We start from the raw sequence: 21,745 nt of genomic DNA on the forward strand, positions 1-21,745 counted from the left end.
AGAACTTTTCCCAAATGAAATCTTTAATGATGGCATGATGCCTCAGCATGTAAATGAGTCATAGATTGCTTTCTTAGATTGTATAATATTTTAAATATTCATCAATGCCACAGAGTATAATTTCCCAAAAAGTCAAGGATGTGAATAAAGAAGGGTGAGAAAATGCTTGTTGCCGCAAGTTGAATATCAAAGTTGGTCTCACCTTGACTCGCACAGCGGCTGCAAGGTCCCAGTCCCTCGTTTTGTCCTTCGTAGGCCACGGCGGTACTTCCTCCTGTCGTCCCAGATGGCTCTGCATCCCGAGTACAGAGAGGAGCTGGCCGCCCTCCAGGCCAGACACGGAGAAGCAGCGTTGGTCCTGGACAAGTGCACCAACCTCTCCGAGGGCATCCCCGCCACCCGAAAGCGCTGCCACAAGCACCAGGTCTTCGATTACCCGCAGGTGCTGCAGGTGAGTGCCGCCCGGCACCTCTCTCAGGGCTCGGCACAGGTCACATCTGCGAGGTGAAACTGACCGCAACAGACAGGTGTTCCCCACGTTAAGCTAGCAGAGCTCCCAAGGGGAGAGGAAGACACAACTGCTCTTCACTGCAGCCGTGGACCTCCAGGAGCTTTGGCATCTGTGTACTGTTTGTGCAAAGCTGCTTGGCCTATGAGCGTTCCTGCTCCTTTCAAATATTCATCTTACTGCAAAAGCACAAATCCCATAGATTTACAAAAAGCCACGTAGACAAAGCAGGCATATGTATTTTGCTTTTATCACTGTATTCATAATCCAGCCCAGAGAAACTTCCTTCTCTAAGGTGCAGCTTGTATCCTCTGACTGTGCCAGCCCGCAAGGCCATGGTCAGCTTTTCCTGAGTGGGAGGTTTCTATTTTTTGTTACCATTTTGTCTCTTGGTGTTTTTGCCGCCCTTAGCATGTCCTACTGGTATTGTGGAAGTGGCAGGTCTTCCATAACCAGAAGCAGAGTAGTCCTTTTGGGGATGTTTTATAAGCAGGATATTTCACACTCCAAGGACCTGGAGGCTAGGAAAGGAGATATTGAGTTTTGTTCACTTAAATATTTAAAATACAGACAGGTTAGTTCAAGGAGAAATATCAAGGAGCTGGTGTGATTTTTTTTTTTTAATCTCCAAAGAGAACTGGCCCATGCTGAGATTGTTAAAATACTTTCTCTCAAAAAGTGCTGCATCTCCTCTGGAATGTCTGACTGATAACAGTGGTGATGTGAGCAGGAGTATTTATAGTAACCTTTGTCTAGACAGGAAAAATGGTTATCAGCACGTGTGTCCACATCTGGACACCGACTCTTTGGGGCCAGCTGAGCTGTCCACCTGCACCTCCACCATGACTGATGCCCTTTTTCCACTCTTGCTGTTTTCTGGTTTATCCCCGGAGGAATTTGGCATGCTGAGTTTCTTCATATTTTTTCTGAACTTTCCTTTTCTCTAGCTTTAAAGCTTAAACAGTGTTTTTGTTTTTTAACTTTTTTTCCTCCTGAAGAGGCAAAAACTGGGAAAAACTGAGTATTAGAGATGGGGTCTTTTCTTATTTTGGTTGACTTATTGCAGCTGTTTCTTCTTCTGTACATCTCTCACTTTCCCAAACGCGTCCCACATCGAGTACAAGTTTGAGGGAGTGAACGAGGAAGAAATTTTTTGAGATGTTGCTTTTTGTTCGATGGATTGTTTCTAAATAGAACATACCTGTCTTAATATGTTTTCTAAGGCATTGCATTCATGAAATGAATGTCTTCTATATGCAAAGCACACTGCTAGATGCCATGGGGAGTAGAAAGATAAAAGGAGATTTGGTACTTTCTATTTAGGGGGTCCTCTAGGGAGACTGATAGGCCCAGACCAAATAATTCTATAACAAGGTAGGCGGAGGTAAGTATTCTGAGTGCTGTGCAGCCACTGTGCCACAGTGTGTGTACACAGCACACTAGGACTGAAAGAATCCAGCCCTTGCAAAGTCACGTTGTTGAGTGTCCAGAGGAAGACCTAGACGTGGGTTGTGAACATTTTCAGAATGCCCGCAGTGGAGGCATTGCGCTGACACCGAAGAGTGGAAAACCGGAACATCTCAGCCACTTAAGCTTTTCAGTCTTCCTGGTGTGACCTGTTACCTTTTAGCATTTTTGGTGTTGCTTAACTTCAGCCCTTGAGAGAACTTCGTGGTCTGCGGGGATCAGAGTAAGTAGATCAGCGAAACTGGTATGTAATCCCTCTCTCTGCCTGTATTCCTGCAGGAGGCTACTTTTTGTGTGGTCCTTCGAGGAGCTCGGCTGGGCCAGGCGGTGTTGAGTGACGTATTGCGGGCCGGCTGTGTCCCAGTTATCATTGCAGACTCCTACATTTTGCCTTTCTCTGAAGTTCTTGACTGGAAGAGGTGGGTGTTACCTTCTGATAAACTTTACACCAGGAGTCCTGCATGGATTAGATTTTAAAAGTCCCCCCAGCAATTGTAACGCATAGCTAGTTTGGAGAACTACTGAAGGAGAACTACTCCTTCAGACTGTTTTTGCTTTATTTTCCATAAGGAGAGTTAGTCCGTTGGCCTGGAGCCGAGGTTGGCCAACAGGCCTTTGGGCCAAATATGGCAGGCTGCCAGTGTTTGTAAATAAAGTTTTATTGAATCACAGCATACCCATTCATTTACACATGATCTTTGGCTGTTTTTGAGTGACAGTGGTAGAGTTGAGTACTGTAGTTTAAAATGACAGAGATTACATGGCCTGCAAAACCTACAATATTTACCATCTGGCTGTTTACCCTTGACCTAGAGCAGTGGTTCTCAGCTGTGACTGTAGCGTGTACTCACCTGAAGAACTTTTAAACACATACCTGGGCCTTGTCCTCAGGACTTTTGAAGCTCCATGGGCCGTTCTGATTTGTAGCCACAGTTGAGAACCACTGCTCTAGAGTGTGTTGAATTTGCATAAAGTACTGGCTGGAGGCAGAGCGCCTGCACATGGGTGAAAGCTTAGAAACACTCCCAGTGGACAGATGGACACGCGTGGGTGCTGCCTGGATATGACTGTCAGTGCTGTGCTTCATGGAATAGTCTGCTCGTCTCTTGTTGTTTCATTTCCCCAGGACTTTGGAGGTTAAAGGTTTTTGAAAACGAGTTCCTTTTGTACATACCTCTCAGGCTTGTCTTTGCCTCAAATGCTTAATGCTTTCTCCTCTCCCACCTTTTTTGATATCATGTTAAAGCTTGGTCACCACAGGTATTTGAACAATTTAAGTAGCATTCATTCATGTATACATTGATTTATCTCACATTTACTGGAAAGCCTACCGTGAATAATACAGGCTCTGCTCTTAAGGAGGTGAGAATCCAGTGGGGAAGACAAACCAACAATTATAATATTGTATGATAAACGCTGTAACAGATGCATGCAGGGGGGCTATGGAAACCCAGAACAGGGAGGGAGCCCAGTTCAGCCTGGAGGAGGAGGGTGTGTGATTCTCTGTGTCCTGGAGAAGTGATGAGCCACTTCCAGTCACTTATTCATCTGTGGAAATATGTATTGAGCACCCTCTCTTTGCCAGGTACTGTGTTGGGTATGGGGATACAAAGATGATCAAGTCAGGTCTTGCCTCTGAGAAGCTCTTAGTCCAGTGGTGGGAGATAGACAAGTAAGCCAGTGATTACCGGATGCAGAGCTGAGATGCAGCCCTGGCTGGATGGGATGCTTGGAGAGGGAGGAAGAGACACATACCCTTGCTGGCTGTGGGGTTGGGTAGGGCTTCTCAGAGGCAGTGACCCTGAGCTGAGTCTGAGAAGATATTCATTCCTACGAGGATCTAGATGTGCTTGGGTAGTTGTAATTATGGATAAGTGGTGGAAGGGCTCTGGATTTGAAGCCAGAAGGCTGGGGTTCAGATAACCAGCTCTATTACTGGCTAGCTTTGTGATCTTGCCAATCATTTAATCTTTTTGAGCCTCAGTTTTCCCATCTGTATGGTAGAAATCATTTACTTATTTAACAAGTATTTATTAAGTGCAGTTGTGCTAGGCAGTATGCCAGGTGCTCGGGATATGCTGGTGAGTGGGACCAGACGTGGTTCCATCCTAATGGACTAGGCTAGTGGGCGGAGGGGGTTTCAGATTTTAATAAATTAACTTAGACAAATATAATGACCAACTCCGCTGAATCCATGAAGGGTAAGTCGTCATCGAGCCCTCTCTCCCTTACCCACCATCTCTAATCTGGTGGCACGTCCTGCTGGCTCCGCTCCCTCGTCACTTTCATCACTTCCTCCCTCTTAGCATCCCTTGCCTGGACCATGCAGTGGGCCCCAGCTGTTCTCCCTGCTTCCGCTCCTGCTTTCTGTAGTTTGTGCTAACACTTCAGGCAGAATGATCCTGTTGGAACATAACCAGATCATGCCGTGCTTTCCTGACACCTTCTGTGGTTTTCTATCAATGAAAGCGTGAGTCCTTAAATGGCCAGGGAGACCCTAGAGGCTTTGCTGTGACCCTCCCTCCCCTGTTTCTCTTCATTGCCTGGTATTCTCCACCTTCTTTACTGTGCTCCTGCCACACTGGCCTCCTTGCTGTTGCTGGAACATTCCCGACACCCTGCTTCCTCAGGGCCTTTTGCTTATTGTTCCTTCTGGAATGCTCTCCCTCGGGTATTCCCCTGGTCCTCTCACTCCCTGGCCTTTCTTCCATGTCTGATTTGTTCACTGCTGTATTGCCAGGACCTAGCACATTGTAGGGGCTCCATAAATATATGCTGAATAAATGAATGGATTGGGGAATATAGCTAAAGGAGAAGAGTCATTGTTAATTCAGAGCGGGCAGTGAAGAGTGAAGAAGAGTACCAGGTAGGCAGAATTGGACACGCAAAGCCCTTGTGGTTAGGCAGAGTGTGGTATGTTCAGGAGACTGAGAGGGAACCTGTGCAGCTGAAGCACAGTGGGGAGTGGACGGAGGATGGGAGATGAATGGAGTGGTGATGGGGAGCCGAGAGATGGAGCTGGTGGGAGCTCCTCTGAGCTGGCCGGCCCTGAGAAAGGGGCAAGGAAGAGGGACTACTCACTGCAAGGACTGTGGGGCTGAGGGTAGTTTGGGGTGTTGTTGCTTCTGCTTGTGAGAATTGAACAAGAAGTGTACGTAGCAGTGCTTTGTGGACAGGGCTGCGCATCCATCAGTTGTTTCGCTCTTGTCTCTAGAGCATCTGTGGCTGTGCCAGAAGAAAAGATGTCAGATGTGTACAGTATTCTGCAGAGCATCCCCCAAAGACAGATTGAAGAAATGCAGAGACAGGTAAGGGGCCAGGCAGCCGTGTTGGGGAGGGGACGTGGGTGACGTGAAAGGGTGGCCTTGGCTGCTTGGGTACAGAGCGATGGCTGCTGAGTGGGGGAGTGGGATTTATTTCCTCCACTACGTTGACCAACCAAACTTAAAAGAGGAAAGCAGTGTTAGGGAGTTGCATCAGGTAAGGTTTGGAATAATAACTATCAGAGATTCAGAAATGCTCCTGAGGTAATAAGCCTGCTGTGACGCTAGGGTCACACCTCAGCGGTATGTTCAGGACGCAGAGCTGCCCCTCTCTGGAAGGTGGTTTACACGGCAGGTGAGGGTTCTGGTGAGTGAGATGGCTGTGGAAGCCAGCACGTTTCAGGGTGATGCTTCTGAGGAGCTTTGACCTCGAGAGTGTCTTGGTGTCAGCTGGCCTGGATCCCCCCTTCAGCGGCCCTCGTGATTCAGAGGTGCCCTCCTCTCCCCAGAACACGTACACCCTCCCTCTTCCCCACCCAGGTCTCTCGTCCACCTTCTGATGCCCCTTCCCCTGGGCTGCTCTCCACTGTCTAACGCATCCACCACGTGTCCTGTCTAGTCCTGCTGCCCTTTCTCTCTCCCAAAAGAAGTTTAGTTGGGCTTCAATGTGAAACAAGTTAAAAACTGAAAAAAGACTATCCCAGTATTGGTACTGTGCATGTTGTTTCTATTTCTTTTTTTCCTTTCTTTTTTTTTTTTTAAAATTTTTATTGGCGCATAGTTGATTTACAATGTGTTAGTTTCTACTGTACAGTGAATCAGTTATACATATACCTATATCCACTCTATTTTATTTAATTTATTTATTTTTTTGGCTGCGCCGTGTGGCACGCAGCACAGCATGTGTGATCTTAGTTCCCTAACCAGGGGCTGAACGCGCCCTGCATTGGAAGCACAGAGTCTTAACCACTGGACCGCCAGTGAAGTCCCTCTATTTCTGTTTTGTAAATAAGTTCATTTGTACCATTTTTTTAGATTCCACATATAAGTGATACCATATGATATTTGTCTTTCTCTGTCTGACTTACTTCACTTAGTATGATCATCTCTGGGTCCATCCATGTTGCTGCAAATGGCATTACTTCATTCTTTTTCATGGCTGAGTAATATTCCATTGTACATATGCACCACATCTTCTTTATCCGTTCATCTGTTGATGGACATTTAGGTTACTTCCATGTCTTGGCTATTGTAAACAGAGCCACAGTGAATATTGGGGTGCATGTATCCTTTCAGATTATGGTTTTCTCCAATGCTTTTTTTTTTTTTTTAATGGATTTTAACAAGTTTTTATTCCTATCAAAATTATCTATGTAGGTGCTGAGCTGGAGAAGAGGTTTGGAGGGCTCTCAGCGTTGAGGATGTAACTGCCCCATGCTCCCCTGTGTCTAACCTTGTCCCAGGAACGAGCCTCAGGCCTCTGTCTGGGTGAAGGCAGGGCAGTCACCCAGCTGTGTGGAATGGGGAGGAATTCTGGGCTTCTAACTGCTTCCTAAATACATTTTCCATCTGTCCTCCTGCTCTGAGCACTGCCTTTTCCCCTGAGTTTCTGCAGCGGAACTCAGATTTTTCTCAGCTGATCTAGGATGCGCTCTCTTGGGCCTATAGCGTCAGCTACCACCTTTCCTTCTGCTTTTCCGCTTCCACATTTTGTTGCTGTTATCTCCTCCCCCGTTCTCTTTATCTTTCAGTGATTATGCCTTAATTTTTAGAAATTCCCCTTAACTGTCATTTTAGGGTTTTAGGAGGGAGTTAGTGAATGTGGTCAGTCCACCTCTTTATTTTGGTACCGAGCTTCTTAAACCACAGAGATGGCACATCACACAGTAATTGAGTCTGTAGGTTCTTAGCCCAGACTGCCTGTGTTGAATGCCAGCTTGCCCAGTTACTAACTCTGTGCCCTTGGCCAAGGATCTGCCTTCTCTGGACCTCAGTAGCCTCATCTGTAAAACATTTCGGTGTTCTGATTTGAAAACAAATCACAGGTTGAGTTTAGCCTCCCTGAAGTTTTTTCATAGCACACCCGTGTTCGTTTTAAGTTTCTGGGCTTCCCCGTTTGTTACTTAATTCCTGACCTCATCTGAGTTTTAGTGAATTAGAAAATCAGTCTAGAGATCTCTACATTCTTGATCTAAACCTGTGATTCTTACAACTCATGTAGAAGAAAATGCTCCTTGAAGGGCGCTGGTGTTTATGCTCTTTGTGCTTCTTTTTTTGGCATCTTGATTTGTTAACATAATTAAATAGAGAATCATCTGCTAAATCAGATATCATCTTTTTCTAGATTTAGTCTAAAAGGCTAAGAAAACACTGGGTAGGTAAAAGTGAGCAAGTTCTGTCCAGTTACCTTCTCCCCCTGGCCACCTTCGTGTTGGAAAGAGAATCACTTAGTTCCCAAGCAGAGCGCCCACTGTCAGCTCACAGAATGCCCTTGTTTTCCGGGAGCTTGGTTTGGGAACCACAGGTCTGAGACGAGCCTGGCCGGCGTTTTCGGTGACAGGCTCGGAATCATAGAACCGTTGAGATGGAATGACTAAAGGTTACTTAAAACAGTGTACTTTTAGGTTGTTTTGGTTCAGAGACACACTTGGAGTCAAAAGACTCGAGTTTGAGCCCTGGGTCTGCCCCTATTAATTATACAACCATGACAAGTTACCAAAGCTCCTTGGACTTTCCTTTCCTCATTTATGAAATCAAGGCGTTGGCTAGATCATCTCTCATGTTCCATTCAGCTGTTAAAAAACGCTGTGAAACTCTTGTCCTTGACAACATTAATAATTAAGTGGTCATCTCTTTCCCATGACCACCTCCTGGCATGAGGGCCAGTTACTGTCTCTGGTGGTGAATAACCTACATTATGTCAACTTGCAGAATAAAGGCAGTCTTGGTACTTTCCTGACGCCTGTTCTAAATCTCCCTTCTGCTTGCTGATGCCCCTTTTCTCTGTGCTATTTTCAGACCTTCTGACACACTCTGCTGCCATGCCCCGTTTAGTCCTGCTCCCCTTTCTCTGAATATTCTACCAAAATGACCTCTTTTCTTCTCCCAACCTCACATTTCTAGACTGGACTGATCTCAACTAGAGGTGAGATTATCTGGTTGAAGCAATTCCCAGATAGTTATAAAGGATGAATAAGTTCAGCTGCCAGATGCCAACAGTACCCCTGTCTCCCAAATTGTGACAACCGGCAATGTCTCTAGACGTTGCCAAATGCCCCCCTAGGAGCAAAATTTCTGTGATTGGGAACCACTTTTCTATTGATAGTTAATCATCTCTCTAAGATTAGAGACAGTTCTTTTGTTCTTTCCAGAATATGTTTGTCATTTTGCCTTCTGTATACCCTCCATTGATTTAATCTGACCTTGGCAGGAGTAACTGAAAAAATAGCACACACTTGATTCTGGAAAGTTTTTACACCTTAGTGAATTCTCTTTAGGGAGGTCAAATTTGAGTCTTTTTGTACGACAGGCATAAAGTTTTAGGGGAAAACCTGTTGCATCAGTAGCTGATACCTTGGAACCCCTCGGTGATCATGTTAGAATGAGCTGAGACCGAGGAACAGAGGGTCTGATTTTCTTGCTCAGCAACTCAGAACTGGCTCAAAGGCCTGCGTGGACAGTTGTAGCCAGCAGAGGGCTCCATCCACTTTTAAGTGACTCATTTTTCCTTTTGAGTATCTGTTTCCAAGAAGTCCTAAGTGCTGTGAGCTACATTGACATTGTCCTCAGAGCCGCTCTCTCGAGACCCGCTCCTTCCTGCACTTAGCACAGGGTTCTGCTCTCCTGTGATGGAATAGAGCCAGAGTTTCTGAATTGACCCCAGAGATGTGGGGTGGGATCTTAGTGACGAAGGTATTGCAGTAACCTTTTGCAGCTTAGAGTTCAGGGGCTATAATCTGATCGCTGAATACATGGTGAAAATCCTTAACATGACTCCGGAGTTAGGATGTACCAAGAGAGAAAGATATTCTGCCTGACAAGGAAACCTAATTAAGATTTCCACCTGACCTTAGATGCACTAGTGAAGCAGCCATAACGTTAAATGCAGGGCTAGACCCTGAAGTAAGAGCTGGGGTCAAGGTAAGATTTTTGAAGTACAACCTGCATCTGTGTTGTCTACCCCTAAAGGCAAACAGCCAGCAGTACTGGCATATGTGGCATTGAAAGAGCTGGGGTGGCTTACGGGGTTTTTTGTGGTTAAGATAAAGACCAGTTCCTTCAATTAGAGGTTAATAGTTGCAGCAGTATAAAGCCAACTTATCAGTCAGCCTTTTATTGTCCTATGAGCTAAATTAACTAGTTAATTAATTCAGTGCAGCCCTAATTATGTTTTTTTCCCAAGGGGAGATGATGGGAGATGATCAGCAACCTGTGATCCCCACCCACAGAGGCCTAACAGCCATCTTGGGGATATGTGGGTATAAGCCCGAAGAAAGCTGAGAAGATGGTGCAGGTTTTCCAAAGGATGTTAGGGGTCTGAAATGGGAGGAAGTACGGGTCAAAGCTGTTAGGGACAGCTTTATTGGGGAGGTAGCATTTGATGTAAGCCTTAAAGATGGGGAGTCCCGTCAACCATCTTTCTCACATTGGAAACCAGGAAGAAGTATGCAACCAAGTATTTTTCTATAGTCAAATGGAACATTCACATCCCCAGTCTCCCTTTGAATCACAGTGGAAAAGAAAGCAATCTGGGATATTGGAGGGCTGAATAGACACTGGACTGTATAGTTAGAAGTGTTTGTGTGGATAGGGAGGAAGGCGTAAACGGATCCCCAGTTTATCTGTTGCACGGAGTTTCCAAACATTCTTTTATTGGTCAGTGGCTCCACCAGCAGTGACCTCTAACCTCAGCCACACTAGGAGGTGGAAGTCAGGAGCCTGCCTTGCCTTTGAACTCTTCTTTATACTCAATTGACTAGGAGCCTTTGAGGTGGCAGAAACATTCAGCATCATCTTTGCTCTATCTCTCCTTTAACGCTTGGCTAAGTTAAAATATCCGTTTCTTTTCAATCTATTACACTGACCCATCTCAGTCTGCCTTCATATTTTCCTACTAAGCCTACCAAATATTTGTGCTATGGAGGAGTACTTGCAGGTATAATGGGCTGATTGGGAAAAAGAACACTTCCAATGAAGAAACTGTGGTACAGGAATGTAGTTAGGTGTAGCTGTGCCGGAGGAGAGAGCAGAAGAGACCACAGAACAGTAAGTGTGTGTGTGTCCACCAGAGCTCATGCATTTTATTCAGGGGAGAGCCCCGACAGGAGGCTGCGATTTTAGCCTGTTTACACGCGATTTCAGCACATTGAATTATCCGCTTTCCATAGCCATAGTAGTTTAAAAGTGACAGATTTGAAAGAGAGAAAGACTACACCTGAGGGTCTGTGAGATGGGTCATCTGCCAGTCAGGCATGAATAGAGAAGACGGAAAAGCTATTTTAAAAATAGAACTCTCAGCACTTTGGATATACGCAGACCGCTGTGTGCACGTCGCGATATGGGCGTGTCATTGTAAGATGGCGGAATTCCTCGGTTCAAAGAAGTATGCGTGTGTTTGTTTGTTTTTCATATTTTGGATTTCTGGCATCCAAATGAGTCTTACCATCACTTTGAACATTGAATATAGTTTCTATTTCATCCCCTTGAAGATGTCATTGATGGGGCATCTTAAAACTGAGGAAATACAGAAATGGCTCTTCTTGGTGATGCCCTGCAGTCTTTAAGTGAAGGTTTAAATTTTGTTTAACATATATATATTTTTAAAATATTGGCTTTCATGTAAAATATTTTATAAAGTTTTCTATCTAAAATATTTGTTTTTATTTTTTAAAAAGGTTTTGTGATTCACTTAAAGGTGTAAACCCTCGGATATCTAGAAGCCTCAGCAGTCCAGAGGGATGTGTTCTCTGAGGGTTCCCTGTGCTGGTGGCTTGACTGTTGTGTCCATTGATGGCTACACAGCAGTCTGTGTCCATTTCTCCCTCCCTCCCTCCCTCCCCCTGCTCCACCCCTGCCCCCCGCAACACACACACAATTTACAAAGCAAACTCTGTAAACAGAGTAGTGAGATAGGCAGCAAGAGGAGTAATCTGAATTTTTTAATGTGAGGAAACTGAAGAAAAGAGACGTAAAGTGATCCTCCCGAGACCACACAATATGTAAGGGACAGACAGGGAACATACTCTTTTGCTGCCCACAACTTTATTCAGATTATAGAGCTTTGTGGCCTGGATCGAGGCTGAAAATGAGGATGCCCTTCTCAGTAATTCAAGCTAACTGCTTATTGGATAGTCTTCCCCAAAACGTGGTTGCTTGAGACATTTGGGACTGGATACATCCCTGGAAATATGTTATGAAGAATGTGGAAAAGATTTCACTTCTCATTTCCAGGATCAATATTACAATGTCTGTCACTCTTATCCCCCCCACTGTGAAATTGAAAATTTTTTAATATACATAAACTGAACTCTCAGGGCTTTTAAAAAATGCCAAGTGTTCCCTGCATCCCTTCCTACCCCCCCGCCCCCCTGCTCTCCAGTCCCAACATGCCACTCCAAGCTCTATTTCCCCATCCCTGCTTTTGTACTTGCCCTAAAAAAAGCTACTGGATCACTTACCCTTCAACAAACACACTGACCTGATCCCTGGAGTTCTCCCTGTGAAACAGACAACCATGGTCTGATACAAAGTCAGGCTCTTTGGCCAGTGGGAGAGCCTTGGGGAAGAGTGTGATTACGGGATATTTTGAGTTTCATAATTTTGTTTCAGTAGCACTGTATACTCTGTTGGAGTTTTCCTGAATGTATAAATCCATATTGTGAAGGAGACTGGTCAATGTATGTTTAAAGTAGGATAAAATAAGGACTCATTTAATGGAAACTCTTAAGGAAGAGCATTTTTATGTGTTTAACTTTTCTTTTTTTCAACTTTAGTATTAAGAACCTTATTGGAAAAAGACTCTTGCCAAGTATCTGATGGGAAGCCAAGAAAAGCATTTTAATAGAACTGTCTCAAATTTATAGTGCACTAGGGCCTGTAAATAAATTTCCCTGTCTTTAAGGTATGGGCTGATTTGCAGTTATTTTGTATAGCTTCTGAGATTTAAATCCTCACAGTCCAGATGGAGAGACCATAAAGCTGCTTTCCTTGGCAACCTGGGCATACCTTGTCCATGGCGAGCATCATGGGTAGTAGATGGAGCTCTGTCTGTAAATGCTTGCTTATTGTATTGTGATGCCAGTTTTAATTGGTTTGGCGACTTTTCCTAGAGCAGCCCACCTAAATATTCTCTAAATCTACGAGAATTAGAGTCCTTGATTTCGTAATGCAGACCCGTCAAATAAATACGTATTGAGTACCTGCTTTGTTCCTAGAATTGTATAGGCACACTGAGGGAGATTTTTGAAAAGGGAGGGAGGGACACAGATCCTGTCTATAAGAAAGGCCATCAGGGTGCTGGGGAGAGTACTTTCAGTAGTATATGCATGAAGAGGCCAGAAGTGCTGTCACTCAGTCGTACTGTGGAGAGTCAGGAACGGATCAGGAGGTGAAGGGGGCTTCACGACTGGCTGGCCTCGAATAGGGAGAGAGGATGCTCTGAGAGGTACTGACCTTCTCCCAGAGGTTGGCTTCTGTGGGAAGGACTCGGTAGGTCAGATGGAGCAGCCTGAGGGGGGGACTTGGAATACCAGTAGCAGAGAACTTTGTAGGGAATTAGAAGGAAGGGAAGGTCAGTGACAAGTGGAGAGTAATGAAAGGATGTGTGATGAGAGGGGAAAGCAGTATCAATTAAGGAGATTGAGGGAAAAAAATCAAAGAGCTGGAAGGGACCTTAAAATTATTCAACCCTTTTCTCATATTTTATAAATGATTTATAAACCCTAGAGTTCAAGTGATCTTGAGAATGAATTGCTAGGGTCAGAGCTGAGCCTACCCTTGAACCCAGGTTTTCTGTTTCCAGCCGATGATTTTTTTGGGGAAAGGGGGACATTGGGTACTGCAGTATTTTCCAAACTGAGGGTCTCATGATTCATTAGTAGATCGTGAAGTCAATTCAGTGGGTCTTGACTGGCATTTTATTTTTTTAAAATGAAAGATAATAGAAAGATACTAGATTATTACATAGCAAGGGTAAATATTTCCTGAAACCTTTGTTTCTTTTGTATGAATGCGCGTGGTGAGTTGCAGTATAAAATGTATTTGTATGTTTCTTAGTGTGGGTCCCAGTCCAGAAAGTTTGAGACATGTTGGTAGTGGAAACCACATGGGCTTTTGACTCTAGAGACCTGAATTTGCATCCCAAACTGTGGTGTCTGTCTATCAGCTTCGTGAGTGTAGGCAGATTACTTAACTTTGCCAAGCATCAGTTTTCTTATCTCAGACCTGGGGGTAATAATACGATAGAGCAATTGTGTTGATGAAATGAAATCATTTACTTAAAGCATCTAGATTTGGGTCTGCCTGCTGGCCATCATCTGGGAGCGCTCCGCCTGGGTCTGTGTTTGAACACTGGCAGGAGCCTCCTGGTATGGAGCTTGGTCTTCAGGAACCACAGTGAGTTACCAACGTGGATGTATTACGCATTTGCTTCTGGGCTTGGAAACGTGAAACAGAACTTATTCCTGTGGGTCTGGTGTACTTTCTGCATCTTGGCATGGAGGCAGGTTCACCTCTCTGTTTTTCTGTTAGGATCAGGATGGCTTATGAAAATCAGTGGTTCTCTAGCTGGCCTTAAAGAAAAAAAATTCATTGGCACATTTGGATAAAGTACTATTACTTTTTCCCCTTTCCAATGAGAAAAGTTTTTGTACTGAGTCTCCGCCCACCCTACCCGCCCCCCCACCTTTTAGCATGTTCTCTGCTAGATCATTTATTCATTTTTTTTGAACTAGAAGATTAAAAAATAAGCTTAAAGAGAAAAGTCAAAATCAGAATTGACATTTGGGTGGTGAACAGTTGAAGAACTAGAGTTTTACTAGGTATGTACTAAAAATAAAGGAAATTTTTATGTGATTTTAAGAGGACCGGTCAGGTATCTCTTAGGAATAGCTGTTGTTCACCTCCTACTGAAAGGAGAATGAAAGAATATGGTTTTCCTTGTTCTCTGCTGCTTCCCCTCCCCTCTCCTCTCCTCCTCCTGCTGCCTCTGCCGCCCTTCCCCCATCCCTTTCCAGTCAGCTCCATCCCATATTTGAAATCCCGCTGGAGAGCGGAGACCAGCGCTTCATCCCCAGATGACTTGGGCCAGGGGCTAAAACACTGCCATAAATCTGCAGCTCATTTTAATGCCACGTTAAAACAGTGTGAGCGGCTGGTTTCCGTGGCCCCTGCCCTCTTTCTTTATGGGCTTCTTTGGCTCTTCTTTATAAAGAGGCCCTGCGGAGTCATTTTAAAGTTCTTATCAGTTTGCTGACAGGTATATGGGCCCTTTTGCCGAGTCCAGGAGCTCTGGCAGGCGTGTGAAACTTCTGATATTAAAATTGAAGAAAAATGCCAGGCAGAAGGGATTGGGTAGCACAGCGGTGATCTGGAGGTAAAAGACTAGCAAGATAATTAACCTCTGCAGGTCCGGAACTTCGCCCTTGGCCGGATACCTTGCTCCTCCTGGTTGGTGGGGGCAGGGCAGCCAGGATTAGGCAAGGGAGGGTTTTCCAAGGGCTTTTATTTTTATCCCCTGATTAGAAATGCCGTTCTGCTGGCAGTTTGTGCTTTCAGGCTTCAGCAAGCGAGTTGGGCAGCCCTGAAGGGCTAAGGGAGCAAGCTTTACCATGTAGCTTTTTTCCTAAAGGCCCTCTGACTGGCTAGACCTCTGCTCACACATCTCTGCCAGCTCCAGCTCGCTGCCTCTGTGCCCACAGCATCACTGTTATCGAACTTAAACGGACTTTCATCAGTCTGCTTCACTGCCCCTTTTAGACCAGGTTGCTAACCCCCAGTAATCCTCCCAGACTGCCTTTTGTGGAAGCGCCAGGCCCTCTATAAATGTCAGCCTGCAGTGCTTGGCCCTTTTTACCCTCTCAGTTGCAGAGAGGTGGGCTGGAAGCTGCTCCTCCCTCTCTTCCACCACTTTTCCTTTCTCTCTTTGCTGGAAAACTCTAGCAGCAGACAGCTGAGGGCAAGGAAAAACCATTACCTGGATCCAGGCCAGTGGCTTGATGGAGCCTCAAAATCTCTGGCATCTCCTGACCAGAATGTTTTTCCAGGCATTTCAAAAAGTACATCCTCACCCTCCTTCTGCTTTCAGCTTTCCAGCCTTGATTCCAGACGGCTGGCTGGGTGCATTATGCCCCCATAATCTACTTTATATCTGTCTGCTCTTCTTCTCCTAACTAAAGCTTTTAGGAAGAGGGTAGTAGAGATAAGCAAAATCCAGTGGACATATATTTTTAACTGCTTGGCACCCTTTTGGCACAAACACATTATTTTTCCTTTTTCAAATAGTTTTGGACATGAGTACTTTTGCAAGTGTGTTCAAGTTAAAATAGTCATTTAACTTGAGGTTGAGGCAAAAGCAAGGAATTTTTGTAGTACGTTAGTCAAATTATATAGCTGTTGATCTAGGATTGATGATTTTCATTGAGCAAACAATAAAAAATACTGGTTTGTTTTATTACTCATGTAGCTCCTGTGGGGAGAGTAATTAGGTATAAAAACCAAACGAGCAATAAAACAAAATAAAATGCCCCAAACTCCAAAGCAACAGAACTACTTTTTTGTACATTTCTGACAAATTGATATCCTATAATTAGTTAAGAAGTTTACTGAACTGGATGTTATTGCTTATGGTACAGTTTTAATAAACTTACTAAAAATATTTAACAAATAATATATTGGAAATTCTCAGTAAATATATTATGATGAGCAGTCTTCATCATACAGCCTTTGCAAGGGGTGTGGGTATGTGGAATGGTCAGTTTCCTCTTTGGGCGCTGGTTGGAGAGCTGTCTCTAGAGTTAACCATGGGTTGGTTAATCCCTTGTAACGAGTCCACGATACGGGGCATTGCTTCCGGAAATGGCCTCGCTAATAAAAGTGTTAAATATTAATTTGCAGCCTATATAAGGATTGTCTGACTTTTTGGGGCTGGTTTCCTACAGGGTGGGACTATTTGTGAAGCATTTCTGAGAAATAATTGCTCATGACAGGAAACATAGTGCAGGTGTGAATTCATTATATACCTACTTAGAAAAATATCTAAGTTTGTTTACAAAACAGTAACTTGTAAATTATCAAGTGTTGGTACATTTGGTAAAGAATTCACTACTGTCAGGTCTTCAGTAAGGGTCAAACTGATCCATTAGATTTCTGTCTATATTTATAAATCTTAATATAGATTATTATATATTTCTATATATTTTTCTATCTCCCTCAGTATTGAAGAGGTTGAGAGAGTTTGGAGTTGCATGATTATTTTACAATAACACAATTAATCTTGTAATTCCATGCTACTGTTCTTCGGAATGTAAGACAACAATCATGTATATTTATTACATTCAATTTGACTTAAAGACCTTTAATACTGAATCAGACCAGGATTGGTACAGAAGTAGCTCCATATAAACCATTTCTGGCAATACAGTTATCTCTCTCCTTGTAACTTAAAGCCTAATTTGTTGTATTTAAATGTGCACTTATTTCCCATTTTGATAAGGCTTTAATAGGAGGTGAGCAGGTCACTTATTATCTTTCAGAATCCAATACTTTTTATTAAACGGAGCAAGTGGTTTGTCTTCAAGTATTTGAAGTCCATATGTGTATTGAAGTATTTTTAATTTTCATGTTAATTTGGCCAGGTTTTGATGATCTTATATCATTTGTATTTTACAGGGATCTTTTTTTTTTTTTAACATCTTTATTGGAGTAAAATTGCTTTACAATGGTGTGTTAGTTTCTGCTTTATAACAAGTGAATCAGTTATACATATGTTCCCATATCTCTTCCCTCTTGCATCTCCCTCCCTCCCACCCTCCCTATCCCACCCCTCTAGGTGGTCACAAAGCACAGAGGGATCTTTGAGTTTTTGTTTGAAGCTGCAGACTGAGGGTTGAGTTCTCTCAACCCTCTGGCTCCCACTCAGATTCTTAAATGTTTTCTGGGGTGGGGAATGGGGACATGAATTTCTCTTGAGAGTCCTTGCCATGATGAACCTCAGTTATTCTTACTCATAGGTGTATGTCATCATCCAGGTAAGAAAGAGCAGGGGAAAAAAGTGAGAACCACTGACATAGCAAGTGTAGCTATTTCAAACTTCTCCCTCTGTTCAAAGTCCCAATTTAGGGAACGTACATTGGAGTTTCCACTCAGGATCAACAGGAGAGCTTGTCTTAATAACATGTAATCAGAGGAAGGAGCTTCCCAGACGCAAGCAGCTTATAGAGGGCCCACGTGCCTCTGGTCAGCTGGCACAGTGATAAGCGGCATTGGGCCCACGGTATTCTCAACTCCTCTTCCTCTGGGAATGTGTGGGGACAGTGGAAGGGCTCCCATGGGACCTGACTGCTGAGTTAGTTAGTATCCACAGCCAGAAAAAAAGAACCTGCCAAAAAATAGCTCCTCGGCCTTCCCTGGAATTGTTACTACATGGGAAGCAGATGGAAGAGGGAACATGGCCCTAATGTGGCATGACGAGGGATGAAACGAGCCTTCAAGTTCCGTCCTCAGTCCCTTCACACATTGTATTTGTGTGTGTGTCTTAATTAAAAGGGGTAGGCCTTTCAAGTGTGTCTGTTGCAGTGAGACTTGCTTTATATTTACCTTCTCTGATCAAACAAACTTATGCTTTCTCCTGATTTTAGCATAGCAAACACGGGAAATCTCACCCCAGGCAGATTCCTTTACAACTAGTTGACCCAAGTCGTGCTCTTATTTATTTATTTTTGATGACAGATCCTGATTAAAGGTTTCCAATCCACCTTTTAGCTAGTCCATGGACCCATCTAGGAGGCAGGGCTTGTCAGCTGCTAATCACTAAAGAAGCTCCCTGATCTGACCTAGGGAACAGTGGGATTCAGAGGCACGGATAACTCCGAAACGGGGCACGGGAGAAATGAATCTCTAGTCTCTTTGCTGAGAAGGTTTGACCAAACACAGTTTTATTGGTCAGTGGCTCCTGCTTTAGTAACCTTTCACCCCCATGGCTCTTGGAGGTACAAGCCATTGGCCGGCCTTGCCTTTGAACTCCTCATGGCTCCTGCCACCTCAAAGGCTCCCAGTCAGAGGCTTGTGTTTTGCTTGGGATCTCTCCTCACAGCAGGGTGTCAGCAGTTGGGAAAACTGATCCACCCTTAGAACCCTGACATATTTGAAGGTGATACCCCTGAGACTTGAAACCTATGGCTTTCTATTTCAGGAGCTGCCTGTCACACGTCAAGAAACACAACTCAGGCTGCCCCCGTTTCCTCCTCTGTCCCTTCTTGCTTCCCATAGGACAGGAGATCGTAACATTTGAGCACACCCTACAAGTATTCACGGAGTCCCTCCCTACTTTCAAGCTCTTTTACCCCTTTCTCTCCTGGCTTGCCCCAAGTAGCATCTATTTTTGAAAGAATTTTTCTTTCAAATAAGGCTAAAACATGCAAATTAAGCCATCTTTGGTGTCTGGGAGCTGAATCAATGGTGAAGATGGTCTAGGGAAAGTATCACAGGGCTTACATGTTCAGCTCCAGTGCTTCCAGGTTGGATGAGCCCTACTTTTAAGATAGCCCAGCTGCACTCTTCCCTGTCTTCTTGATCCGTTCTATCTTCTGGAAAAACTAGATCTTGCAAGAAGAGATAGAAGTAGCATGGATTGCTCTCCCACATCTGCTTGGCTTCCAGACTAAGGAACAAGAGTGAAAGCTTTAGTGTTGAGAGGTAAATCCAGGGACCTGTGAATATTAGATGACTTCAGTATAGCTTCTTTGGCAAGAAATCAAACCTCTCATTCTAAGAATACTGAGTAGAAAATGCCTTCTACTTATGATGCCTTTAGCTTAGAAAAGGAGCAAATGATCTCCATTGAGTTCCTCTGCTTTTCTAGAATTCAAATAGAACATTACTGATAATCCTTAGCAGAAAGGACACTCTGGCAGGGTCTTTTTCTGCTTAAGAGTAAAGGTTGAGTTTTTAGCAGGTACCCAGGTATCAGAAGAGACGGGCCTGGTTTTACTACTGTCTAGTTCTGTGGTCGTGAGTATGGTCATGAGCTTACACTTTCCAGTTGACACAGGGAAAGGGAGAATTAATATTTATGTTAACTGCTGTGTCTGGTACTGTGTTGGGAACTTCCTCATGAGAACCCGATGAGGTAGTTTTTATTCTCATTCTTATGAAGGGGGCAGTGAACCTTAGAGGCTAGTAGATGGCCTGTAGTCACAAAGCTTTAGTGGCAGGCTTGGGACTGGGAAGAATTTGTGGCATATGATTAAAAAGTTCACTTTTCTCACCTTTTCTCCAGGAGCATTTGCCTTTTACACTGAGATAAGTATGTCTTTCGGGACATTCCTGTATTGGTGATGGTTTATAGGTTGCTTCTCTTTGCCTTTATTTTCTATTTTCCACCTAATTGCAAATTTACTTCTCCCATTCTAAATCCTGTTGCATGACTTAGAGAGAGGAAGGAATTTGAAATCCCCATTCTTCACTTGCCTCTCTTTGTCCCATGTTCTAATTCTTTCTCTGTATCCTTCCTCTGATGGCAGCTCAGGTTTTTAAACTCTTTATAGGAATCAACCATATTACATGATGCCATGTGAGCTTATAAAGAACCTGTAAATATGTATTAGTCTTTGGGAAAAAACACCTTGTCTAATTAAAAACTGTTGTGGGGCTTCCCTGGTGGCGCAGTGGTTGAGAGTCTGCCTGCCAATGCAGGAGACACGGGTTCGAGCCCTGGTCTGGGAGGATCCCACATGCCGCGGTGCGACTACGCCCGTGAGCCACAATGACTGAGCCTGCGCATCTGGAGCCTGTGCTCCGCAACAGGAGAGGCCGTGGTAGTGGGAGGCCCGCGCACCGCGATAAAGAGTGGCCCCCGCTTGCCGCAACTAGAGAACCCTCGTACAGAAACGAAGACCCAACACAGCCAAAAGTAAAAATAAATAAATAAATAAATTTAAAAAAACATTTAAAAAAAAAAACAAGAAACTGTTGTGAACTCAACCGAGCACACTATCTTGCCATCAGAAAGCATTAATATTGTCCTGGGCCTCATCATTCAGACCTCCTCCTTACATTTTCTTGATTCTTAAGGATCAAAAAATGGCTGGAGCCATTTTCTCTGGTAACTACACGTGGAGCTAACTGCATGTTAATTCTTTAATCACTCCCCATAAATATAAATACTGAGGATGGAGATGAATAGAAGTAAATCTTTGCTTTGAAATGGATGACATGGGCCTACATATGGGCTTTGGGGAATTTTCCAGCCAGCTCTTGTTTCAAAATAGGATTTGAGTACTGGTCCATGTACTTGCTTGTTTTCCTAACCTTTGAGTGACTCATGGTTTTAGATATAAGAATAAGGTCTAGAACTCCTAGAAATAAGCTGCACAAATGGAAGTTGTTATGTATTCAACTATTCCTACGGGGCTGGGGCTGCTGCTGGTGTTGAGAGGTCTTCAGCAGTTCTTGGGAGCATGCTGGGGAGACGTGGCCTGGAAGACTGTGTAAAGACCACTTCATCTCAGTGCCAGGAAAACGGGATTAAATTGGGGGAAGTTGAGAGATGGTTAACAAAAATGCTAGGAGTGGAGAAAGCTAGATTTAAAGGAGCAAGTACTCTACAGCCAGCCTAGGGGAAAGGCTGTGAGCAAGTTCTCAAAGTCCCGAGAAGGGTGAGAAGGAGAAGAAAGGGCCCATTTTGTGTGGCAGAGTTTTATAACTACAGTCGCTAGTATTAAGGTGATTTTATTTTTCTTTTCACCACCTATGTGCCAGCTGGGTAGAGACTATTTTAAACAAGACAAAACAACAACAAACCTACTGTGGATTCCAAATTCTAATATAATTTTAGAAGGCTGGGAATATGGGATAAGGTAAAAATAAAATTGAGATTAAATCCTAGGAGAGATGAATTCCTAGCAAGAATTATCGGGCTCTGTGTGAGATCCTAGGAGAAGAGCAAAAATTTGTTCATTAGGTGTGACACATTAGATCTTGCACTGGGCAGTGGCTGCATTTAATGTTCAAAAAGGTTCTCAGCTGTTCCTCTGCAGCCACACAGCTGAAAATAGAGACCCTACTGGTTAAGCCAAGTCTAGTCCTGCTTTGTTGCTGCTGTTGGGTAAAATGAAACATTGAGGATGGCGATCTATCGCCTTAGTCTGTTCCAGTTTCCCAAGATAGTTGGGCCTTACGCTAGAGGAACTGCAGGATACCAGTGGAAAGAGGTGGTGAGAACCCGCAGAAACCCACTGCCCTAAATCTGTAGTATTTAGGGGCTGAGTTTTTGAATCCTTGCCCTTGAGTG

The 21,745-nt window shown here is 44.0% G+C and overlaps 1 protein-coding gene across 3 annotated transcripts in view; it reads left to right on the plus strand.

The window, feature by feature from the left end:
• EXT2 (exostosin glycosyltransferase 2) overlaps positions 1–21,745 on the plus strand; it is a 133,810-nt gene that overhangs the window by 25,686 nt on the left and 86,379 nt on the right. For all 3 annotated transcript variants that reach the window (XM_061201609.1, XM_061201607.1, XM_061201608.1), the window contains 3 exons: positions 256–451; positions 2,255–2,394; positions 5,190–5,283. In XM_061201609.1, the coding sequence (XP_061057592.1) occupies positions 256–451; positions 2,255–2,394; positions 5,190–5,283 (430 nt within the window). The remainder of the gene's footprint in view (positions 1–255; positions 452–2,254; positions 2,395–5,189; positions 5,284–21,745) is intronic.

The sequence above is a fragment of the Eubalaena glacialis genome, chromosome 10, assembly GCF_028564815.1.
Source record: "Eubalaena glacialis isolate mEubGla1 chromosome 10, mEubGla1.1.hap2.+ XY, whole genome shotgun sequence".
NCBI lineage: Eukaryota > Metazoa > Chordata > Mammalia > Artiodactyla > Balaenidae > Eubalaena > Eubalaena glacialis.